The sequence below is a fragment of the Periophthalmus magnuspinnatus genome, chromosome 4 (assembly GCF_009829125.3).
Source record: "Periophthalmus magnuspinnatus isolate fPerMag1 chromosome 4, fPerMag1.2.pri, whole genome shotgun sequence".
Lineage (NCBI taxonomy): Eukaryota > Metazoa > Chordata > Actinopteri > Gobiiformes > Gobiidae > Periophthalmus > Periophthalmus magnuspinnatus.
Window position 1 is genome coordinate 12,995,610 of NC_047129.1, and position 18,506 is coordinate 13,014,115.

General features: G+C 39.4%; 1 protein-coding gene across 1 annotated transcript in view; it reads left to right on the forward strand.

Moving 5' to 3' along the window:
• ttll7 (tubulin tyrosine ligase-like family, member 7) overlaps window positions 1-18,035 on the forward strand; it is a 61,085-nt gene extending 43,050 nt beyond the window's left edge. The window contains exons 15-20 of the mRNA XM_033965804.2: window positions 2,633-2,928; window positions 3,361-3,495; window positions 6,615-6,695; window positions 8,093-8,253; window positions 10,629-10,802; window positions 16,913-18,035. Coding sequence (XP_033821695.1) covers window positions 2,633-2,928; window positions 3,361-3,495; window positions 6,615-6,695; window positions 8,093-8,253; window positions 10,629-10,802; window positions 16,913-17,033 — 968 coding nt within the window. The 3' untranslated portion in view covers window positions 17,034-18,035. The remainder of the gene's footprint in view (window positions 1-2,632; window positions 2,929-3,360; window positions 3,496-6,614; window positions 6,696-8,092; window positions 8,254-10,628; window positions 10,803-16,912) is intronic.
• The last annotated feature ends 471 nt before the right edge of the window (window positions 18,036-18,506 follow it).

Genomic DNA, 18,506 nt, shown 5'->3' on the forward strand with positions numbered 1-18,506 from the left:
AAATACTTCATATATGTACCTACATGCACATTTTGTTTTTCATCTATCTGCTAAGACCATTACTAAGTCTGGAATAGCAATACTGGCGCAACATGCAGTGGAACAAGGTTTTGTAATGTCTAAACATCTGTTGTATTTGAATTTTAACCCATACTTTCATTTTTCTCATTTTGATGTACTACAACTTGGGTATCATACGGGCATCTGCTTTGTGTATTGCAGTATTATATAAGGACCAAACCTCTGAGCACCTTGCACTTATGCTCACCTAAAATATATTCCTAGCAGCAGGCACACATTTCCATATAAATATACACACTTCCTTGTACAAATGCTTAGAGTGCGGCTTTGATCACTTCCTGCTGTGAACCTCGACATTTCTAAGCAGCAGGTTATGAAAGAAGCAGCCTAACTTTTTATTTCCTTTTTGGAGTTAGCAGAATACTTAACTCACATTTGTATATTGATTTGGCATTTATTACTCTGGATGCCCTGTCTAAGATAAGATCTATATTGATCACACAGTGGAGAAATGCACTTGGCATGGCTTGTTTGTATTTTATTAATACAAACTTTGTGGTTTACATAGAGAAATATGTCATATACATTTGACCCATCCTTCAGTGGGGCTCGGGCAACTTATCTGGAGCAGTGGGCACAGTTCAGAGTCCAGCTTTTTAGCAATATGACCCAAACATTTGAAGACACAACTTAAAATGACCAAAATAGATGGTAGTTTTGATTACTTGCTAAGCTATATAAAATTGAAATGAAAATAATGGTGTAATTCTGATCCACACTTTGGGAAACTTTGCAGTAACTAATGACCCTGACCCTAAGAAAATAGCATCTTTAAAGTAACAATATAACCTGCGTATATTTCTTTTAGTATTTTATTTATTGCAATATACTGCAGTCCACACCTTTAGGGACTATATTGAAAAGTATGAAATGGGCTAAGTCTGGCATAATTACACTTCAGGTTTATTATTGTCCCTTTAAATGAATACATCTAAGATAACTAAAAAACTTAGATGAATTTCTGAAAGGTTCACAGAAAACTAGTAACAGAAAGGCCAGGTGTTGTGAAAATGTGTCCTCCCTTGTGGACAAACGCTTGAGCTGTGGAAAGTACACTTAAAGAGAAAATATTGTGAATAGTCCATGTGTATAGAGGGGAAGGTGAAGCAAAGCGACAGAGATAGAGGGGAAGTGAGAGGGAAAAAAACACTTTGGTTGTTTACCTTGAAAAATCATTGAGTCTAATGCTCAAATATTCCCCCTTTTTTATTGTGGAGATGATAAGGCTGCGAAATAGCTACAAATCCGCATACATCAACTCACACTCAGCCTTCTGAAGTGAGAAACAGGCACCTTTCACAGTGGCTTTTCTGCTGACCTTGGAACAGAAAAACGGATAGAATTTCTGCATCAATGCATTCTATTTGCAAGGAAATAAGAAACAAACACCAGAAATTCACAACGTTTAAATATGGTTTGTAGCACAGGTTTAGATAATTCCTTCCTCTTTCACCATTCTTTCACTTTTGGACTTTTATCTAAACATTATATAATTTAACTATTTATTTTATTTTAAACATTTGTTTTAAAGGTGCAACTTGTCACTTTTCTGGAATACTTCTCTGTCTGTCACCTGGTTGTCTCCATGGGGATGTTATTGCTTTGTGTTTAAACACCAGGCCAAGTTACAGGCCACAGCTGTGGAGATGCAAGGCCACTCACTGTCAGAATGCATGGTTTTCAAGGTATTATTGAGCTATAAAAACACCTGTTATCAAATTCAATTTTAGTGGATTTAAGTTAGGCTATGGAACATTTCAAGCAAAGCAGCTTCTCCATGGAGACAAGCAGGTGACAACTCTCCCGCCAGGAAAACAGTTACATAGTGCACTTTTCTCTATGTTATATTGACATTTTCCTCTATTGTTGGAATCCCTCAGCTGAACCAGTAATGCTGAGAAGGAGGCCATTTACCTCATGGTCTCACTGAAATCCAGCCAACCCCGCTCTCAGTATGTGACCATTTTAGTCACAGTCTGTAGTCCTGTGTGCAAGATGGACAGAGAGGACCAAAATGCCAAGCTCCTCTCCTCTATATCCAGCCACTAAAGGGCTGCTCAGACTAAGCCTCATAATGCTCTCATTTGGCAATGACCAGAAGCAACATGCTGTGTAGTCAAGCATTCACACACATGTACATTATGTCTCTTACATTCACACCGCACTAGGCAGGTGACCAGCTGAACTGTTTTCAGAGGCAGTGGGCGTTTACTTTATATATTTATGTCTGTCTTCTGCATATCTACATGTAGTTTGTCTTGGAAGTAAAAGTGAGAAAGAGCTACTATTTTTTCCTCCCCTGTTGAGATGAGACTACTGTCAGTTTCTTGGTTTCCCTGTGCATGCTGCGGTTGTTAATAACACATGTGTAGTGGGTCAGTGTGCCATGGTGTGACTGTGGGAGATTGAACAGCACACTTTATGCCCAAAGCCTCTCCGAGATGGATGGAATGGGTTTGACAGTTACTTGGGGACTGAGATGCCATGGCACAGATCAAGAAATTGAAAAGTGACACAGCAAGTCACTTATTCCTCTGCTCTGTTTCCGTAGGCCGAATGCACTGGAAACCACCAATCAAGTCTCTCAAAGCTGCTCCCGCCCCCTCTGCCTCGCCGACTCTGACTGGACCAATCAGACGCTCCATCTCTTGTCCCCGCTCCATCGCCTCACTTTCATCACCCAGTGAGGTGCGATCTCTCTCGTCCAGGCCGTCGCCCACAATCCCATTGGCCACGCCTCTGATCCGGCCAAGCTCTGCAACGCTACGATCACATTCGTTGAGTCGAAGTGGCTCCGCCCATCGCGTACCCCATAGCAACAGCCTAGGGACCATTCACTCCAATATTGTAAGTTACCCTAGTTGTCAATGTCATGTTTTATTGAAATAACTTTTTTTTTTTTCTGTCAGCCTCAACTATTCTGTTTTAGTTTACAGTTGAAGTCTTTTTACCCTTGCAGAATATGTTATCTGTTGGTCCCAGAGAATATGTTAAGTGCTCCCTCCTTACTGTACAGGGCTCCTGCAGCACACAACAATGATCTTTTATTGCGTTGCCATATGTCCCTTTCCACCTGCCTCTTTCCCTTTACAACCATGCTGTAACCTTTGAATGCTGTGGAAGAAAGAGTCGGTTGGCAGTTGTACGCTAACACTACGATGTGAGCTATTTTAATGATTGTGTGAATGTAAGCGAACTCAAAGGAAACACACAAAGCTATTATTTGCACAATTTTCTTCTTTTTTAATTGACCTAAGTGGTTTTGTTGTGTGCTTTTAGGGAGACTCACTTACAAACCTGAGGAGTAAAGAGCAGGAGTTGGAGTTGGTGAGACAGACCTTGGCTGCTCTGACTGCAATGAGGATTCGATTTCCTGGCAAGACGGAGGAAGAAGCAGAGGCAGTGCTAGATGATGTAGGTACCCATACAATAAACATACAACTGCACACACTATTTGCCTGGATAGTACTGTTGTAAATGAAATAATCAAATTAAAGTCTGAAAGTAGGACTGAAGTGAAAGCAAGCTCACTAAAGTCCACCAAAGCCAGCATTGTGAGCAGTGTTTTAACTCTTAGCCTCCATCTACTAAAGAGGCCTGGCTCCCATTGTCTTTCATATGACCTCAGTTATAACCTGTTGTTTAGATTGCAGCTCCACTATGTACCACTACTCATCTATTATCAGTGTGGTACTTATTTGGGACTTATTTCTAGAGAATGTATTGTGTAATATATTTTCTGATCAGGTTATGTGTAGATTATGACATGTACATAGCTGTGCGTTATTTAAAAGAGAGAGTAAGGTTGTGTGGCTACAATGATGGCAGAGAGGGGCTGGTTTGGGCTGGTTTGGAACAGAAATACTGTTGGCTGTTTGGAGAGCAGGCACTGTAGAGTCCTCGGGGAGAGGAGAGGCTGCAGCTGATCTTGTGGGCAGAATGATGACCCTCGGAGGCACTTGTCTGACTGCGACTGTGCAGCTGCAAAACAAACAGTCACACTGTGTTATTATGCTCTTCATGAAGCAGGAGCATAAGAACATGTGTTTCTGTCAGGTGCTCCATTCTCAAGAGGTAAGTGTTTCTGATGCTAAAATCATAGCTTTAAAACAAACTGCCTTTTAGTCAGTTACTGGCCACTCAAGCATGTTACTTTACTGGAAAAAGTAAAAAATGTCAATTGTACTAATATTTTTATGAATTAATGTTGCACTGCTCAATGTTGTTTTATTATTTCAAGCATTTCCCCATACATTTTCACCCTTTATAGATGTGGCACGTCTTTGCCTCATATTTGTCTTTGCAGAATAAGAGAGCACTTTGTGTGTTTTGCTTAATGAGCAGCAGAACACACAAAGAACATGATATGCAGTGACTTGGTTCAGAAAAACTCCATTATTTGATTATCTTAATTATTTACAAGCTTACAATGCATGCCTCATATGTCTGATACCAGATACTAGACACACTCCCACAGGCTCTTTTGTGGTGGTGTCCAAGTGTGGCACTTCAGATGTGCTTTCATTACCAGCTCTCAGCTTAGCCCAAATCTCTGCAGTTTTAGTGGTTTGATGATGCTGAGGAACATCTGTGTTTCTCACACCTGCTCTCCAGTTTATTACACAGAATGTCATTGTAGCAGAAGCAGACAGCTATTAATTTGCATGAAGGTAAGCTTTACAAAACCTATAATTTTAAGTACACACCTAAGGTGTTTTTCCAGTGTCTACTGGTAGTTAATAGGTACAAGTCAGGGACACATCTTTTATGGTTATTGCTGTCCACAGGATCAGCTTTGCCCAGGCACCACCCAGGTCATTTTACACACAAAAAAGACGAGTGATTAGATTATATATTGTGTGAATGGAGCAATTATGTACAGTAGTTGGTCAGTTAATTGTACTGCTGTGTTAGTGGACGCATTTACTAGCCAGCGAGGGTTTTAACCTATATAGTAAGTATTTGGTCAGTTCTTATGGATAGGAATTGTATTGAAAATTCATTCTTGTTGTGTGTGCACCACATTTGGGCGTGTCAAATGCTGTGACAAACTATTATTACCACACCTGTACTGTTAACGAAGCCTAATGAGGTCGCTATGGAAACACAGCTGAGTGGGGGCACCTGTACGACTCAGACTATGGTCTTTTGCATTTTATGTTTTCCATGAACTGAATCTGAGGTCTAACTAGCCTAATGTTGTTTTTGTACCAGCTTCCTTTACCTCTCCCTCTCTCACTCTTTGCATCTAGATAGAGGAGTACTAGTGCATATCGTGTATTCAACTAACTTATGTTCATACAGAGCAAATGTGATGGTAGAGTGTACATGTAGTTCAGATACTGATTTTACTAAACAAAACAGGCAACTTTCCATCAAACAAAAAGTGTAGAGTGTTGCGCACCCATGTCCCACGTCTGTGAGTCCCTGGGAATAGTATGCGTGAGTATGCGTCAGTGTTCTCATGGTGTTCTCATGGGCTTTCCACTGGGATGCTGTTTGCCGAGGATTGTGAGTGCTACGTGACGGTTTTATGCAGAGCTGTAGAAAAAGTCCACACTGTAACAGTGCCCATAGAAACACAACAAATGCATTTTTCAAATCTCACCTACTGCAAATTTAAATACATTCCTCAGTTTATATATTATTTCATTTTTACCATACTCGCCCCTAAAATGAACTCCATGAATCCTGAAGACTTTCAGATGTTTATTCTAGTGCTGACCACCATACTGCTCACTACGGAGAATAGTCCAAAAATATACTGTGTGCAGCTGGCATGATAAAAATCACATGCCCAATTTGGTTTGAGATAATAGATAAGCAAGAGTAACAATTTGCTGGAAAATCCTAAAGGTCCTATTAGGTTCCTAAAGGAAGGAGGTATCTGAAATGAACATTGTAATTATGTACAGTGTATTGAAACTATAAAAATAGCCTGGTTTAAACCCATTGAGAATAATCCATAATGTTACATTCGAAACTGCACTTCAGTAGAAGCTTGTTTGTTAAGGTGATAATATATGGGCATATAATTCACATCTTTTTTTTGTTTGCGATACTTTTCCAGATGCTAAGTAAGGCACAGACACTGGAACACTAGCCACAATACGTCATGTTGAAAATGAGAGCTTTTCTATAACTATGTGTGAAATCCAAAAGCCATTACTTTAACAGACACGGCCCAGAGATGTTACAGATTCCTGGTCTGGGCTGAAGTGTGAAAGAAAGTCTGCCTGGAAGAGTGTTCAAGTGTGGAAATGAGATCTCCACCATATCTACCTATTGCCTCTCTGACATATTCTTCTAATTTTAAAATAATAATACACGTGTGACTAGGCTCCAGTGTGACACTCCTTACTGTGGCACTGACAGCTTACTATAGGCTTGCATTCTGATTATATGCAACCACTATGGAAAAGTTTTCGATCGGTTGGAAAAATAAAATAAAAACAATTCTCACAAGAGTATTTTTAGCTGTTTTTAGCCCTTGGTTTTTGATTGAACCATTCCTCTTTTTTTTTTTTTTGCAGATACTTGACAACTGGAGATACCATAAACCAAAGGTGGCCTCCTATTGGTTAGTGAAGTTGGACTCAACCAAACAACGAAAGGTAAGTGTTATATATAGACACACTGGCAAAACTTTATGATTCAAAAGTGAAGTAAATAAAAAATTATCTCTTCTTTCTACACTGGGTATGTTTTGATCATTTAAAAATCAACCTTAATTCCTATACTAATGTGATGCCTTTAATACACAATACAGTTTTTATTTCTTTTCTCATGCATCAGAATGTACTTTTAAACACTAAACAATGGTAGTTTTAATAATGTTACCATGTGATCTTATACTAGCTCAGATATAGATCAGGAGCAAACTAAGACTAAAGGTCCAACTTTGTCATATTTATCTAGTTTTAATACTAGTATTAGTATTGATTAGTATCTGGGTATTGAGTTTTTCACAGCTCAAGTCTAAGTAGCATGGTGCCAGAATGCAGCTCACATTCTAACCATCCACTGACATGTAGTCTTAGATTGGTACATTTCTTTTAAAAATACTGAAATCCTCATAGTCACACAATATACTCTTTTGAATTGTTAAAATGTCTATGCCCTTACCTTTTTTGGCTGAGTTTTAGAGACACATACTATGACATGAATAATTCCCATATCAATCATCTGAGATTGACTGAAAAAGTGCCGACATCATTAGCATGTCAGACAGTGGAACACACACCAAATAGGCTGTAAACAAACTACAACCCGGGACAAGACATAAAAAACATGGCATCCGGTAGGCGTGTCAGTAATGATGTGATCCCTCAGCTTCTGCTCCGTGCACAACTGCGCTCGGCCGTGTTGTGGGCCCATCCGTGTCTTATTTGGAGTGGAGCAGCCTAATGAGCAGCAGGCATAGGTCAGGAACGCTGCTCTGCTACCTGATTACCATACCAAAACATATGTGTGTGTGTGTGTTTACTTGTCTATCAGAATCACATGCATAACTGTTGGGGAAAACCTCTGCTTCCACTTTGCCATGCCTCACACAAGTGCGATGGGCATGTCAGTAATGAGCAGCGAAGATTTGGCGTCAAAAGAGCCACAATGGTGCACTTTGAGGAGAGAGGGATAGAGAGAGAAGAGGCGGAGGTGTGAGGAGGGGAAGGGGTGATAGAAGACAGGTGCAGGTGTCCTCAGATCGCCAGGAGCCTCTGACACCATCTCTCAAACACTGTCGCCGAGCAGCAATTAGTCTGTGCCTATGTTTTCCACTGTCTGCCCGGGTGCTTTATATCCTGTCACACACACACACAGACACACAGAAAATGTACGCACTCGTTGATGAAATTGCATTTGCTTTTCTGATTGTGAACTTTAAAAGGAAGGATTTTAGATAAAGACAAATGACTAATTTAACAGCAGGTATAAATGCCACTTCATGCATATATTATTTCTTTTTGTGAATATGCCTTTTTATTTCCTTTCTTGTCTTTTTTCCACCCAGGTGCTAGATATAGTCCGTACAAATGTCCGCTCCGCACTGCAGCGGATCTGGAGAGAGCCAGAGGTGGAGAACCTTCACCTGTACAGGCTGTTCACCCGCGTCTTTAACCGTCTCCTCTGGAGCCACGGCCAGGGGCTGTGGAATTGCTTCTCCCACACTGGGTAGGTCACATGCAAGAGTATCATTTAGTGTCATCACAATACTAAAATTTTAAATTTGATTTCAATACCAAGGAGAAGGCTCATTACTTTATATTGATTTTCATTTCAAATTTAAACACAAATTAATAGTACTTTCATATTGTGATTATATACTCGTTCTGATATAGATCCAGGTTATTATAAAACTATTCAGGAATGGTCAAATTTTGCCCTATTTATGTGTTTTATTTTAAGTAATAGTACAAATGGGTATCTAGTTGCGATACTAGTTTTATTATCAATTAGTTTGCAGGTATCGATGCTTTTGACAACCATAGTACCATTGCCATATTACATCAGTGTCTGTAATAAAGTGGTAAAAGTATACTTTGCAACTGCACAATATTTTTAATCATTTTACACATGGTACATATACTCAGTAAATATAGCTGTAGATAGTGAACAATAATACGCATCTAAGGTTGAATTCAGGCCACCCTTTCCCACCTACGCTCAAAGACTTGTATAGTAGACCAGGTAAAGCAGAGTTGAGCAGCAGACACAGGGTCTCAGAAGTTCTAGGTTTGTTAGATAAGTTTTTCCGATACCTTTTATATTTTTCAGAAGTGACATAGAGAGTGTCTTCCATCAAAACACAAGTCACCACAACAGCAGCCTCAACTATTATCTTTCTATAAAAAAAACTCCGAGACCCAACAAAATAAACTGCTATTGTGTCATCTTTTGTTTCACATGTTTTATACATTTGACTTTCTTCAAAGCCAGGCATGCAACTTGACAACTTGAGATGCGTGTACTTGCTCGTGACATGTTCCTTTCATGCTAAAACTGCCCTAGACATGTGAGGAAAAAAAGAAACAGCAATGCTTTGGCAGACAGCTGACATGCTAGTAGTCTTTAATCTAGTCTATCTTTAAGGTGAGACCCTACAATGTATCCTCTGTATTAGGTTGCTTCGGTTCAGTTGCAGTTAGGTCGTGTATCCCTCGGCAACAGAAGGCTTAGAGGTGTAACTAAAGAAGCAGCAAGCATATACCCTACTTCCTACACCTGTACTGGCACTTAATTAGCACTTAATAAATGAAATAAAAATACATAAATAAATAGCTCAAATTGCTAGTAAGATTCCCTGTTGTTTTGTCAGTGTGTCGCCATTTGGTTTGCATCGTGACCTCTAAAAATGAGTCATGATTTTCTTGGAGTTGGATCTTCTTTGAACCTTATGGCATGTAAATACATCCCTATACTCCCATTAAGCAGAACAAAGTCATCTGCTGCTTCTGTTTAAACTTTACTGTGATTGGTTAAATCCATCTGTCACTCACTGAAAGCATGACCAATAGGAAGAATGAGCAGGAAAAAGTTACTGTTTTTGAGTATAGAGCTGGATGAAACAGAGAATGTCTGAATTACAATATGACAATTTCACAAAAATACCATATTGTCTCATGATCAGAGACTTTGATCATTGGGAACACACATTGTGGTTGCCACTTTTAGACCATTATAATATTATGGCTGAATTAGTGTGAGTGATTTTGTATTATGCATAAGATAATCCTTTATCATTCTTGGCACAATGCCCCATTTTCCTTTTGTGTGGTAGACGTAACTGCCTGTTTTGTTAAAGACATCTATACAGCAGGCTAACCCGACATGAAGGAAGCCAGTGGGGGGTCCTGGTGTCCCACAGCGAGGGTGAAGCGCTTCAAAAACACACTCTTAATCCAAGGGTCTTGCCCCAACTCCTCTGTGTGTCTTGTTTGATATTTTGTCTAAAGTACTTAACAGCAATCAAACAACCCAGCAGCTATTCATTCACTACGCTTTGAAAAATTACATCGGGAAAGAAAGGATAAGAATGCACACTTTTAACCCTTTGAATGTACAGACTTCCTGAGACTGAAGTGCTGAAAGGGTGTAGACATCAAACGCACCCCCTGAGGTTCGGTGTCTGAGTTGAAGCTGCTCTTTCACAGTCAGGGGCAGGTCTTAGGTTGTAAAGGAGGGTTAACTGTACTTATCTTGTTACCCGATGTGTCTGTCTTTCTTCCTGTATGTCGGTGTGTGGCACTCTGAGGATAACATGTAGGGTCAATGGTCATACTATCCCTGCAATAATAATAACACCAGATCTACTTTTCCCATATTTTTTTTATTCTTTCAAATGACAACACGACACCTGCCTCTCTTCATTTGCTTGTTGTTATTTTGTCAGGTGCGACTTGTATTGATAGTATTGATAGTACAATTTTGTATAGATTGTTGATGAATAACAAGAGAATTTAAATAATGTTACCATTGTTCCCCATTATATTTATATTTTAATTAACTATTGAAAAATAGTGCCAAAATTATGCACATGTTTTCCTTAGGTCATCGTGGGAGACCGTCTTCAGCAGGAGCAGTGAGGTGGTATCGCCTCAGGAGCTGCAGTGCTGCCGGCGGCTGGTCCAGCTGTGCAGAGACTGTCTGCTGGTCGTTTACAAGTTTGTTTCTGAGTCCAGAGGCTCTCTGACTGGTCTGAGCCCTGAATGGGATGACACCAGGTGAGACCAGGGCTTGTGCTTAAACTAAATACAACAATAAATCTAATTATTATTGTAACCTTATTATAAAATAAGGCTACAATTTAGGTTCAACTGACGATTCAGACAATTCCAAACTAAGCTATATTATTACAATTAATATCACTTCACACCATAATTAACCTTATATGTATCTATGATGAGTGTTAAAGAAAAAAAAAATTACCACACATAATAATAAAGACTGAAAATATGAATTCACATTCTTACATTGCTGGTAAATGACATATCTGTATATAGCAGTTCAGTGACTGTCTCACTCTTGGCTGTTACTATCTCATAGACTTTCCTTAAGTACTTTTAAACCCCATTTATTGACATAATGAACTTAAACACCTTGTGCAAAGAAGGCTACACAGACATAATTAACATTTAAAGATGAATTCAATTAGCACAGCTCAGTCTTTCTGCTTGTTGAAACCTGGAGCTATCATCTCATAACCTCAGTAAAACAAACAAACACAAATCAGCCTTGTTCTATTTCAGACCCACTCCCTGAAGGAGAGGATCCAGGGCTTACAATTGAGTGAACTTTTTAAAGCACATATGCTGTGGGCTGGCAGGCAGGAGAGGGCTGGCTGAGGCGAGGGAACGTGCCGTTAACAGGAAATAATGGCCCACAGATTAGCGCTCAGGTTAGCCTGGGCCCCCCGAGGCCTGCTTAATTCAATTAGAGCCCAGATGAGGCTGTGCTGCAAATGACCTTATGAGAGAGAGAGCTCTTTTTTCCTCAGGCCTTGTGTTACATGATTCATAACTCATACGCATTTTTAACAGGCTATCACTTTGCACCTACTGTAGAACAACCTCTGCTGTTAAACGGCCGGATGATTATAGCATAGGCTATTGTCAGTATACGACAATTTTGTTATGACTATAAAGGGGAAATCATGTGTCTAACAAGTAGAAATAAAACTGTTCTTACACCTTTTTCAATTAAATAGATTTTAGAAATTCTTCAGGTTAACAGGGACAGTGTATTCAGCTGATTAGAGTAACACTAATAACAGTGCAGCATATTAACCATACAGCATTGCTACATACATATTTATGATATATTTTCCTTGTAAGCATGCTGCTGTTTCTCTCTTTATATGTCTTGTGTCTGAATATGTGTGTGTAAAAAGCTTACCATTAGCCGCTGGACCAGCCCATGACTCCGCTGCTGCTGTTGTCGCTGCTGCTTCCTCCTCCTCTTCCTCAGTCTCTTCGCCTCTCGACGCAGGTCTCTGCTTGGTTTAGTTCTGCTAAACCCGCTGTTTCCACTGTCCCCCTTTTCACTGCTTTTGCTGCTTCTAGCACCCCACTCTGCAACAAAGGCTTGTCACAGAAATGGTTGTTTTGGTTTCCACATCAACAGTCTGGTACGGTCTGCTCTCCCTTCCCTTATTAACATCAAATCTATTAAAGTTACACCAGTTTTACATTGCATTAAGAGTTATGTTTTTACATTTTTCTCGGTAAGTGGTGCCATAAACCTGAACTGAAATGTATTTTTTGAATAGTTAATAAGAGAAGGAGAAAATGTAAGACCATTATGTCTGTTCTTTCTACAACCATTTACCCAGCTTGCTTTGCATTGCCACTTGCTGCCAAACTGTCTTTCACGCTGTTCTCTTTCTTATCAAGAGCATCTTGCCTGAGTGAGCACATTTTAAGTTCGAGTGGCTTTAGAAAGAGCTCAGCCTCTCTCCATCAGGAAACCGTCACAACCTGATGCCACTTCACGTCGCTGAGAAGCAATTAAGAGTATTTCCTCATTGGTGTTCAAGCCTAAAACGAAGACCTAAATGTGTGTCTGAGAGGATAAGAGCGGGCTCTGCATGTGTTATGTGGCTGCTGCACAAAACCACGCATTCTGTCATCACAATGTCTGTGCTGCACATGCATTTGGAACATAAGTAAATGATGCTGCGCACATACTTTACACATATGAACACTGATGGCGACAATATACATGATTATAAAATTAAGACTATCTGTAACTAAAATCACTTTGAAATGGTCCTCTTAAAGAGCTGGTGCCAGATTTTCTTTCATATAATAGTCAGAGTCAGGTTCGTTTTGCCCTAGTACAGAAATATTGTAAAAGCAACATCTAGGGGCAAACTGACATCGCTGTGTGCTGCCTGCATCTAATTATAAAGTGCTTTTATCATCCACAAATCTGGAAGCAATGCACTGTTAGCATGCTAGTTGTTGTTGGCGTTACTGTGATGGCCAAAGTCCAGCTTCTGAAAAGAGCTTAGAAACTTGTCACAATTAATAACTGGAATGCTCGGAACGCCTTAGGAAAGTGAGGAATACGTTTGCACAGCTGTCACTTTAAAAATGAACAAGATCCATTTTTCACGTTTTTAAGACTGTAAAAATCAGGTCTACAGTACCTTTAACTCTACATATCAGAAACAGTTACATATTGATGTATTATTAAATTACTCATGATCCACAAAGTAATTCATAAGTCTTGCTCAAATATTCCTGTGGTGGGATAATTTTAAGTTGACAAAATTTCCACACAGATTTCTTCATAGTATTCATTGTCAGTGACACCTACTCAGTCCTGCTCAAGAGTCCTTCTCCATTTGGAGCGCTCTGATCAGGTGTGTCAACAACTTCACCCGCCTTCCCAAAGTCCTCCGGTCTGTGTGGGCAGATGAGATGTAGCCTAATAGCCCCACTAATGACTTCCCCGTTTAGCTTGGAATTACTGTCGCAGGCCAAAGACAATTTTCCCATGATGACAAAAGTTTCAAATTCTATTAGCTTTCATCAGTTTGGAGAAGTGCGGTCGTAATTAGGGTTAATTGAGGTGGTGAACCAAAAGTGGGCTCAACAGATCACCTTCAGAATACCTCCTGAGCCCTGTAGTTTATGATTGCGTCAGCTATTGTTGCAGTCTCTCTTTTGTTCTTGTTTTATTTTCCCTTCTTCTAAATGACTTTGGCAGTTGCATCTCCAGTGAGTACTTCTGACTGATGTTGAGAGACCAGATTGTAGGTTTGCATGGTATCGGCCCGAGCGAGGAGCGTATCTTTCTGTCTCCCTGTGAAGTGATGGATTGAAGCTAAGCAGAGATGCATGAACTGTCCTACCCCCCTTGGCCTCTTAAGCATGCCGCACTATTGCTAAGATCGTCTCCATGATCAAAAGCTTATGAACCTGGAAGATGCAGAATGAGAGGCCAATTAAACATAGCCTGCAGAGCTTGGACGTGAGATGCAGCCTCCCTCACTCACTCAGCCTCTCCCCTCGTACTTGTCATCGCTACCTCCAATTCTTTCTTCGCGCTCGGAATATTCTCAAAGTGCATAAGAGAGGAGGACTGAAGAACATACAGCCTCAACCCCTGATGAATGATCAATATTTGATTTTGTACTTTGGATTTTTATGGCCTTTTACATTCCTTGGCTTGCAGTTTCTATGGAAATATGAGTGAGAGTAGAGTCATGTAGATCACGATATTGCATAAACGAAACATGGAAAGGTATCAAATTAAAAAGGTGAAATAAATACATGCTTCTGGATTAGTATTTTTATTTCTTTTCTAAACGTCAATGAGCAGCTTGGGTCTTTTTAATGAAGAGATCTGCAGCCAATCCTCTGTCAATAAAAGCATATGGTTTGAAGCAGAGTTCAGACTTTGGAGGGCAAAATTTGAAAATATCTGCGTTGTTTATGTTTAAGAAATTAATATTAAAAGCCGTTTTGTTTTATTTAAGCAAAATCAAATCAAAAATTAGGATCAAGGAAGGGGGAAAGAGGGAAAAAAAGATAATTTTTTGTCATATTGCCCAGACCTACTTCTGAACATCAAGTGTTTAGTCATATTTAACTTCACAGACATGGGCTACAAGTGTGAAAATGCCCAAAAAATGTCAGATTCTATAATTCTACAAAATAAATTCTACATAGCCTCACCATGTTTTTTGGCAATGCTTGGCTAGTGACAGAATATTCCATTATTCCCTAAACACAACCACAAAAACCATGAAATGCATCCTTAAGCAATACAAATGTACCAGAAAAGAAATCTGTATCTGTCTGATTCCGGTGACAGTCTTGGAAACACGCCCCAGAGATACCTCCTCTCTTCCAAGCTATTTCAAGGGCACTCCGTTTGGACTAAATGAAGTTAATTTGAATCCCTCCTCACTCTCCCAGATCTGAACGTAGAAGCGGACACCCCCCTTAGCGACATACTCTTTTTCTATTCTCCCTCCTCTTTTTTCTGTCCGACTTCGGAGGAATGTGTTCGGCTAATTTGTCCAAGAGCTATTTCACAAGGAAAGAGACCTGTCAGGGAAAAGTGTGCTATCTCTGCACTGCTTAAAAGAAGATATTATTTCTGCTCTGTGTAATCCTCAGCCCCACTGGCTCTTCTTTTGATTAGATTGTCACATCTTAAAGCCTCCACCGGGACTATTCTTTTGACCATTGCTGCTCATTTAACTGCGTGCAGTTTTCTATTAGCTAAAGATCCTTAGTGCGGATATGGCGAGGAGGTCACATAGTGTATCTTATGCGACAAATTGATGAGATTGGGACAAAGCCAACGCTGTAGGTTCATTCTATCACTGAGAAAGAAGACAAACTACCATTTCTCTATAGTAACACTGGCTTAACCTTGAGTTAAAGTGCATATGACAGGTTAGACTACTCACTTCACTAAAATATAGTTAACATAATTATATTCAAGATAATGCAATAAATCTTGCCTAGTTTTTCTTTTTGGGGATTTTACACTGGCAGCAGGTATGACATGTGTAGAGGTAATTTCATAACGGTTACCTAGCAACCATAAAGGCCCAAAACATGTCTAAGTTGCACAATAGTTTTGATTACACTAATACAAATAAATGACAACATTAAATGAAGCTTTAAATGCCTTCCTTCTACTTAAATTGTCCCTATATTGTGGATGAACATTTTTGTTTAAATAGGTAGAGGTATTCCATTCCTTTGACTCATGTAAAACTATGATAAATATTCACCACAGGTATTACCCCACCAAACCATGTAATCATTAGAAAACAGCACCTGAGAACCTGTTATATGCACTTTAAGCTTAACCAGGATTTGACCATTTCATCTGACATTGCTCTGACAATCATTTCTATCCAGATAAGATAAGCTAAGAATAGGAGCAGTGCCCAGGCCGCTCCGGACTCTATCTGAACCTGCCGCTGGTCTCATTCTCAGGTACTGGAACGCTGTTAGCAGGAGCTGCCTCACTGCTCTGTCTCGGTGGAAGGTGTCATAGGAAAATCTTAGAAAGGTTCTGACGTCGGTGCCGTGGGATGATAGGTGAGGATCCTTTGTTCATGATACTAAAAGCTTTAAGGCCAAAGTTCAGCATAGTGTGACTTTTCCATAGATAAGACGTTTCTGAGCCGCAAAAAAAAGATGTTGCATATAACTACTACTACTAAGTATTCGAGGTTGTGTGTTGGCAAGAACTTTGCACTCTGTATCACAGTTTGAGAGTATGTGGAAAAACCTCCAGTACTCCATACAGTTAAATACACTAAATACTTTTTGTATAATCCTACTGTAAGTGTATTACACTGAGAAGGCTGTTTTCAGAAGAAGTAATAAAATGGTCCAAGATATTTTGATGATGATGCTGCAAAACTGTCAACACTGCCAAATATATAATTGCATTGATCGTTCATTACCACATGCATTTTGCTAAAAGAACATTACAACTTCAAAGACTTCATTTAGATGCAGCCAGCTCCAAAAAGTTTCACAAAAAGTTTCACAAATACTTGTATAAATCAAATTCTTTCAGTTCAAATGCATAATATAGAGAACTGTCTTGACTGAAACATCAACCATTTCATTGTGGTTGTTTTTATTCTATCCTAAGTTAAAGATGGCTCTAAGTTTGAAGCCTAACTTAGCTGCTATGTGCAAACAAAATAAATGGTAGAGTGTGTGATATTTGGCTGTGAACACTGCCATGGCCTGACCTCTATAGAATGACCTTTGCATATCTAATCCTCTCATTATTTCTGCCCTCTCCCATAATCCCTCCATCCCTCCCTGGCTCTTGTCCGTCTGCCTAGGTATCTGCTGCCAGTCACCTCCCTGTTCAAGTGGCCTTCGTCCAGCTATGGCCGCATTTCGTCGTCGGCCACTGCCCCGCGCTCTCGCAGTCTCCTCGCTGCCAGAATGGGACACTACTAAGATCACCGTGGTTACACTCTGGCTTCTGACGCCGTGACATTTGACCTCAATCTCTATCCGATACCTTCATAAACAGCAGTAAACGTACATGAACATGGGGCCAACCTAAACAGAGCTCCAGACTTTTCGCCAAATCTTTTACGGAAGAACGTCAATGGGCAAGATAATGTTGACTTGCATTTTTTTTATTTTATTTATTTATTTATTTATTTTGGTTGATGCCCGCCCTTCTTAAACCAGCAGACCACCTTTATCTTCACCTCTTCTCCCTGGTAACTCCAGACTTCGTGGGCTTGGCTGCTATCTTTTCTTGTTAACTTTTAGGTGTATAGTCCTACTTCTTGTCTTGGTACTGTAAAAGTGAAGAATAACAAGATACTAAGCAATGCAAGGATATTTATTATTTATTTTTTAAGGTGTTTTCACTGGATGCAAAACAGATGTGGATTGATAACTTTTCACTATTTTGCAAATGATGACAAAAAGCTTATTTTTGCTGGCTTGTTATTATGTTTGTACACTGAGTTTATAATTATGTTGAAACTGTCACTTTACTTTTTCGCCTCGAAGAAGATACACGCCCAGAATGCACCATGTTTTACCGCCATGTTTAGAATGTTGATGTAGTATGCCAAATTGAGTACCTCTCAGGCCCTTAGCGGTGCTCCCCATGCTAAGTGTCTGAGGGTACGTCGGTCCTATATGCACTATACGGTTTGTCACTGACTGGGTGCACATAACTGTACTGTCTGCATGTCCAGAAGAGTTTAGTAGTAGTTAGACAGAGGAGCTGCATTCGCAATATACTTGAAGTTTTGTGTTGTCATTTATTATGGTGTCTTTGTCCTGACTGCACTCCACTGTTAAGTTTGTTACCTGAAGTTTGGATGCTGGGCGCTGTGTTAGGTTTTTGTAGGGCACTTTGAATGATTCGGCTCATCAGCTCAAATGTATTGTACTGTAACAACGATAATTTGCCTGAGATGAGCAGCTGCACCCTCTCCCCACACAACTGTGCAAGTGCCAGTGTGCTATAAGATGTGCCAGTAATAAGCACGTCAACGTCATGTGATTATTAACAGAGTATATCATGAACATGGACCTCATCAGCTACCGTAGGAGCAGTGTTAGTAATAGAAAGACATGCAGTATTATTTCATTTGTTGAAGCTTTTTGTACAATGGTAAATTTAACAAACAATAAAAACTACAGTTACAGAAATAATTAGAATTAAAATTGACATCCTAAAAATATTAATATGAATAAACATACTTTATTTTAATGCCAAATATTTATTTGTTTCATTTTATAATTGTTATTTAAAGTAGTTTATTTGGTTGATGGTATTTTGGTTGACAGCAATAAAATGTTTAAACTGATATGATTTTTCTCGTTCATAAAAAAAAAAAAAATAAATAAAAAATATATATATAATAATAATAATAATAATAATAATAATTGCTCCATAAAATC